At 48.7% G+C, this 6,781-nt stretch overlaps 1 protein-coding gene across 8 annotated transcripts in view; it reads right to left on the reverse strand.

Annotated features, from left to right (window-relative positions):
- Positions 1–1,142: 1,142 nt before the first annotated feature.
- WDPCP (WD repeat containing planar cell polarity effector) overlaps positions 1,143–6,781 on the reverse strand; it is a 149,785-nt gene continuing 144,146 nt past the window's right edge. For 7 of the 8 annotated variants that reach the window (XM_017726744.1, XM_017726740.1, XM_017726745.1 and 4 more), the window contains one exon: positions 1,143–2,828. In XM_017726744.1, coding sequence (XP_017582233.1) covers positions 2,778–2,828 — 51 coding nt within the window. In that variant the 3' untranslated portion in view covers positions 1,143–2,777. The remainder of the gene's footprint in view (positions 2,829–6,781) is intronic. The other variant, XR_001859527.1, reaches the window with a different exon arrangement.

The following is a 6,781-nucleotide window of genomic DNA, read 5'->3' on the forward strand; positions in this document are numbered from 1 at the left end:
AGGCGCCAGCAGGATTGCCAAGCTTTTTAGGGCAACCCGGTTCTGAGAGAGCTGCCTACTTGGCTCGTGCCTTACCTCTCCAGCAAGAAGGCTGCTGGGCGCACGGCTATCATTATTATTTATTTTAAAATTAAAATCGCACTTGCTGCGGCAGCTCGGAGCTGCGGCCGCAGTGCCGAGGGCTGGGTCACCCAGCTCCAGCCCCGCGCAGCTCCTGCCTCTTGCCCGAGGGCCGGCAGCTGCCTCTGCACGGCAGCGCTGCTCCAAAGGCACCCGGGGGCTTTCCTGCCAGGAACTGAAGGGCCAGGATTTGGGGTGAGCGGGAGGAGGGACAGAGGGGAGAACATTCCCCGGCTTGGGCTGCCCTTAGCTTTTACACTGGTGCTTCCTGGACCTGGAATAATCAATGACCTCTTTGCTGCCATCAGAGCATTTGCTCTGGGTTGTGTCCCTGCTTTGCCGTTGAATCCTGCGTGTGGCAGGGAGCTGGGATAGCTGATGATGGGAACACCCTTAGCGAGCCATGCAGAGGTGGGCAGAGGCTGGACAGGGTTGCTGCTGTCTGGAGTGACCAACTCCTCTTTGGGTGCAAGACATGCTTTGGGAACTCAAACCAAATGGTTTAAATTAAAGCCATTTAAGAGCATGTCTTAAATTATTAAAGATTTGTAACTAAAAATTCTGTTACAAGTTTCAGGAGTCGTGCATGCCCACTAACACGACTTATTACAGTTATTTTGCAGGCAGCCTTCCTGGCAGGGTGCAGAGAAAACAGGTGATTACAGCTGAATAAGGAACCACTGGTTTGTGGTTTTCCCTGTGCTGACCTCCGTGCTAGCCAGTCGCTGCTAATTCATACATTTTGAGCAGCAATTAATGCACATAAAATCCCATGTTGGTTCCAAACCTGTTTTGATTTTGTCAGTAAAAAGTCTGCAGGTGAATCTCCCAGCTGAGGAAGCTGCTGTGCTGGAGAGCTCTCCTTTTATGTTGCACTGTTGAGCACAAAATGCTGTGGGGAAGGAGAAGGGTGAAAATGGTCACAGGGCTGAAGCCTAAAGGGAAACATCTGCCTATTTCCAGTTAAATCCCTATTCAACACTTTTTTTTCCTGGACAGACAGGACTTTTCCAAGAAAACCATGTGAGGATATTTTTTAATGAAAACCTGCAATTTTAGGAAACAGCATTCTGGACCTTATGTACATTTCTAGTATCACTTCCTGTATATTTTTTAAGCTGAAATCCTCTTAGCATGCAAAGTAAATAGATTATGATATACTGAAGGATTAAGAATCACTGTCTGGTGTCAGATTAATCCCTCATATAGACCATCACTTGTACTGACAGAAATATGGCTGCAATTCAGCAAAATAGCTGTATGGCAAGGCAGTGTGTCGCAGCCTCTTAGGCAGAACAAGCCCCCTGTCACCGCGGTCCAGCGCCGTGCCCTGTGTTTTCCAGAAATGCAATTTCAATCCGTGGGACATTAAAGGCAGGCTCCTCTACAAGCTGGGCCGTCACCGTCTCGGCTCTGCGTGGGGAGGCGAGGCAGCAGCTGCTCTGTTTCAAAGCTCTCTTTATTTATTTTTCCCTGTTGAGCGTACAAAACCCTATGGGCTGCAACCCCTTCGCTCCCTTCAAACCACAAACCAAAGCATCTCCTTCGCATGGAAAGGCACGGATTGGGAGGAAATGCCGAAACGGTGCAACCAAAATCACCCATCAGGCAGCAGGATTTTGACTCATAGGGGAAAATGGATTGTAAATATTTTATTTGGGTAAAAGCAGAATTTTTGTTAATAAAATACTTCTAATGGCTTGTGGGTTTTTTTTTTTTTACATTGTGCTTTCATTTTCAGTCCATCATACAGATTTGTTCACCACATAAAACCAACTTCAAGAAGCTTACTGGCTTTGGGTTTCAACCACCCAGTGCTCCCCAAAAAATTCAAGCTTGACCCACACTTGTGCCTATGACAGAGTACAGAATATCCATGTCCATACACTCTGCGCTCCATCAGGTGGAGGGAGAAAGGACCCGCGATTATGCTCGCCCCTCTTCACTGCCAGAAAATAAAAGAGAGAGGGCTGGCACAGGTTACGTTCCCTTCTCAGTGCATTTTCTCTCTGTGGTTAGAGGAGGCAGATTAAAATCTGGACTCCAGTGGAATGATGCTTAAGAGGCTCCGCATCTTTTTTCAAGGCAAAATAATGGTTATTCAACTAAGATGATATATCTAGATATGAAAATGGAGAGCATTCTTTGAAAAATGCTGCCGACTGTGAAAGGCTGCTCTTTCACAGAGGTATCCTGAGTGAAGATCTTATCTGCTGGTATCTCAAAAGACGGTTTTCAGAGCCTTAAGCGGAAATTCAAATCTGCTTCCAAGTGAAGATTGTAAAAACATATAATGCATAGAGAATTACAGACTTTCTCCTGAAAAGCTTATGGATTCATCCAAGAAACCCCACAAAATTTTTCACCATTGAGTTTGTACAGTAACTGGGGATCTGCAATTACTTGCTTTTTTGACATCTCTGATGAAAATGTCACCAAATTGCCCTCCACAAGCAAACACAGGGCACTTTGTGCATGGACATGTCCATGTGAACTCAGAAATAATTTGGAGGTCTTAAGGGCAGGATATTTTCTAAGCTTGGTGTTTTGTCATCTGCCAGTGGTCAGATCCAGGGCCGGTTGCAAATTTGCCAAAGGACTTCCCGTGAACTTCACCACCTCGATGAGGTTTCCTCTTCTTTACTTTGGCAGCTCAGTCACACCAGCCCAAAGTGCACAATCTGGAGAGACCCGCTGTCTCCAGTGTCCTGCGGGGGAAAGACAAGCAGGATCAGGCAGGCTGCAGGGAGAGGCACTGGGGGATGGAAACACAGGTATCAAAATACCACCCCAACGCAGGGAGAAGAGACAATTGCAGACACTGTCCCAGTTTGGCCTGGGAATGAAGGATGTAGCCCCAAAATGGTGAAGACTGGCTTGTCATTCAAGGTAAGGCACTTCCCATCTGTTTTTAAACAGATGCTCTGCCCCTGCTGCTCCTGGGAAAACCAGGGGCTGCAGCTCCAGGGACCGTGCATGGTGTCCCCAGGGATGTGAGGAGCTGGCACTTGAGTCTCCACCTGCCTTTGAGACCCCTCACCTGGTGCTTGGAAGCTTATTGGCAAAAGCGAAACTTTAGGTTTTTGTTACCTTTTAATTAAAACATACTGTGAACAGCACAAGGCTGGGTTAATGCCAACGTGTGGCCAGCCAGGTTTTAAAGTGGGGATGGTATTTTGCATTCCTGACACAATGCAAATGCATGATTTCAGCACAAATCCCTGTCCTGCACTTGGTGCCTGTGCAGGGTGGAAGCCCCAGCCCTGTGGGCCAGAGGACATGGCGATGGGGAGAATGTGTGCCACCAGCAGAGGTTATTTCCTAACCCGGGCTAGCGTGCCTGCGAAATGCATGAAATGCTTTGCCTTGGAAAGCGATGTAGTCTAGTGAGTCATTGCTTTCTTTTGAATTACAGATGAGTAGCCAGCCCTTCATGATGCAAAGAAAAAAACTAGGTGTGGAGCTGGAAACAAAGGGAAACGTGTGTTTGTCCTGTCTCAGAGGGCAAAACATGCTGTCTGGCGTGGGAAGAGGGGGTGGGCTTGGCTCCAGGAGGTGGCTGTCAGGGCTGTGTCAGGCTGTGGGAGCACTGGTGAGGGTGGACAGGACTCATGTGAGTGACTCCCTGGCTCCTTGACTTCAGGAATACTGAAAAAAAAATCTCCTAACTCTTGAAGCTTCAAAAGGAACCTTTACCAGAGCAGCAGCTCCATCTCATGGCATGTGCACTTCACCACAGAGATAGAGATCTCCCTCCAAAACAGCATTCCCTCCACAACCTCCCTACCTAGGGAGGGAGTAGTACAAGTACAACGGCTCCAAACAAGCTCTGTAGGGACATTGAGTTTCCAGCCCATGGCTTGGCTCTTCCCTTGCAGGGAGATGGTGAGAGGTGGCCCTGCCAAAATACAACCCCTTGAAAATCCTCAGAGGTGTTTTGAAGATGATATGAAAGTGTCCCTGATGTCCCACCTGAACCAGTGCTTGTATCCAGACCCCACCACGTTATTCCAGTGTGGAAACTTGAGGCACAGTTTCACCACTGAGACTTGTGCTTAGCAAGGCACCTCTCTCTTCAAGGAGGTTATGAGCTGCCTTACTTGGAAGCAGCCCTCATGGTGGGGCTGTGTGTATGTGCCTTGGGTTTTGGGTGGCTTTAAGCTTTCTGAGGGCCCTCCTTTCTCTCTAAACAACACTTGTTGGAGGTTTCAAAAAATATGCTTTTTTTTTTCAGTAAAGCCCTGAGGAGAATCAGTGGCTGAAGCTAAAGAATGGGTGGCTCTTTTGCTCCTTGGGCTGTGTCAGGGCCTTATGGGGAGGGGTTTCTGCTGGTGGTTGCTCTGGGGATCAGGAGAGTAGGTGGGGCAGGCAAATGCAGACTGGAAAAAGACCCCACACCGTGTTTGACCATTTAAAAATTCAAGGCTCTTTGGGTAGGTCCCTGTCTACTTCTGTCAAGGTGCAGAGTCTGGAGTGCATCAGGTGGGTATCTGACCTGGGTTTGTGATTTGTGCCTCTGTCTGGGGAGAGGTGAACAAGAAGCCAGACCTGCAGACCTACCTACTCGCTTTTTTAAAAAATGCTTTTCAAAAAATCCTATTTGCAAACCTCTCTGGTCACACTAAAGCAGACCTGGTGGTGTCGCGTGGGAAGCCTGTGATGTGGCATGAAGCTTGTAGAAGTATTTAATGTTAATCAAAGGCTGAAGAGTGGTAATGACTGGAACCTTCCTCTGATACCTGCATCTTTTCTGATGTATCACCCCGGCAATAAAAGATGCCGTAATAATTTGATGAGAGTTGATTTTCATGGTGCAGGAAGAGGGCTGTCCAGGAACAGGGGCAGCCAGCACTGCAGCACTGCTCTCTATGGTAATGAGCTGCTAGTCCTTCAGAGAAGGAAAACATGAATATCCTGACAGGAGAGCATCTACTTGTGCCCTGGAGAGTTCAGATCGTGGGGCTTTTCATAGTAATGATGTGGTGCCGCTCCAGCAGGCGAAGGGAGGAGCGGTATGGGAAGGCATACCCTGTAATTGAAAACCCACTAAGTCATCTCAGACCTGCAGGGATAGCAGGATGGAGGCAGTGGTTTGCTCTGTCTCCACAGGTCTGAGGTAGAACAGAGGATCCTTCTACTCTCCTGGAGTGGGAAATACAGAGAAATCTCTTCCCCGTGCTGCTGTATTGCTCCCAGGAGGCTATGCTTTTTCTCCTGGGATTATTCTCAAGGGCATGATGAAGGTGGGAAAGGACAAGAGTGGGAGAGAAGAGAATAAATGAAGGAGCCCCGGGAAATTATTTTAAACACCTGTCTTATTCAGATGAAGACTGCCTGATTCCAGGTTGCAGGAATGACTATGTGGAAGGACATGCCTGTTGCTAGGATCCGTAGGTACTACTCCTTTTCACTGGGAATGCCTTGTTTTCCTTGAATAGCATAATACAAAACCATTCTGGCTGATAGGTATTCAGCTGAGTGATAATATATTAAAACTGTCATCTGGCAGCCATAAGGAGCCATTGGCTCCAGCATCTTAAGTTGCCCTGTAGAAGATCAGTCTCTGGTCCAGGAACAAGAGAGAAGTTGAGATTAAAGTTTTCCAAAGGGTCTTGTTTGTACCAAGGTAGGCGACCAGGGTGTTTGGAGCCTTGGTTTCACTGATCCAAGTCGGGGGGCTGCTAAATGGAGACTCTGCACTAACCTACACAATTGCTCAAGATTATCAAATTCCAGAATAACGCAGACCAGGAGGGACCTCTGGGGCCACCCTGCTCAGAGCAGCAAGGCTGGGCCAGGTCTCAGGCAGCACAGTCCTCCAGGCCACCCTAATCTCCCCTCCAACCTCTCCTGGAAGCCAGGACAGAACATGAACACCAAATCCTGGCCACTCCAAGTATTGTGGATGGAACGCTCACTTCTCATTCGCTTCAACCTTGTTGCCTGAGGAGCCATACCCACACAAGCCATGCATAGGGCAAGGAAAGCTGCAGCTTATCCTCATTCCTCCACCATCTGTCTTCATCCCCACCTTCGTGCTCAGTGGTGGGATCCTCTGGCCAGACCAAAACCAGTCTGGCAAAGCCACATAGTCTGCATTTGTCCTACTGCCAGCTGAGAACACTTCAGCAGCCCTTGCCCACCATCAGCCTCACACCAAGGGGCTGCAGGCAGGACACAGGTGACCTGTGCTAGTGCTGGAGGGACACAGGTGACCCCCATGGTAGTCACAGTCTTGCCCCTGAGCCACTTCTAATGCTTTCCTCCAGAAAACAAATCTTGTTCAACAGCTTGAGCACTGCTTGGCTGTGTGACAGCCAGTTGCTCTGGCAGGTCACTGGGAACAGTTTGTTGCACGATCTCTGTAGTTTCAGGGAGGAGAAGCTTCCTCATAGCTGAGAGCAGCAGCGAGAGTTCACATGCTGTGATGCACCTACAGAAGACAGGCCCAAGTCAGATCCATCCCTGCCGAGGTCTCCGTGGCCATTTGCACTTGGAATAGGTCACCTCTGGCTCCAGCCTTTCCCCAATAAACTGGAAAAGGAGGGCAAAGCAAATCCTCCTGCTCACAACTGCAGAGATCTTCCTGCAGAATTGCCTGTGTAAGAAGGGCCGGGTTTTGGGTGTGCTCCCCTTGGGTGGCACCAAGCCCAGTATTGTG

Source organism: Corvus brachyrhynchos, unplaced genomic scaffold, assembly GCF_000691975.1.
Source record: "Corvus brachyrhynchos isolate BGI_N302 unplaced genomic scaffold, ASM69197v1 scaffold312, whole genome shotgun sequence".
NCBI lineage: Eukaryota > Metazoa > Chordata > Aves > Passeriformes > Corvidae > Corvus > Corvus brachyrhynchos.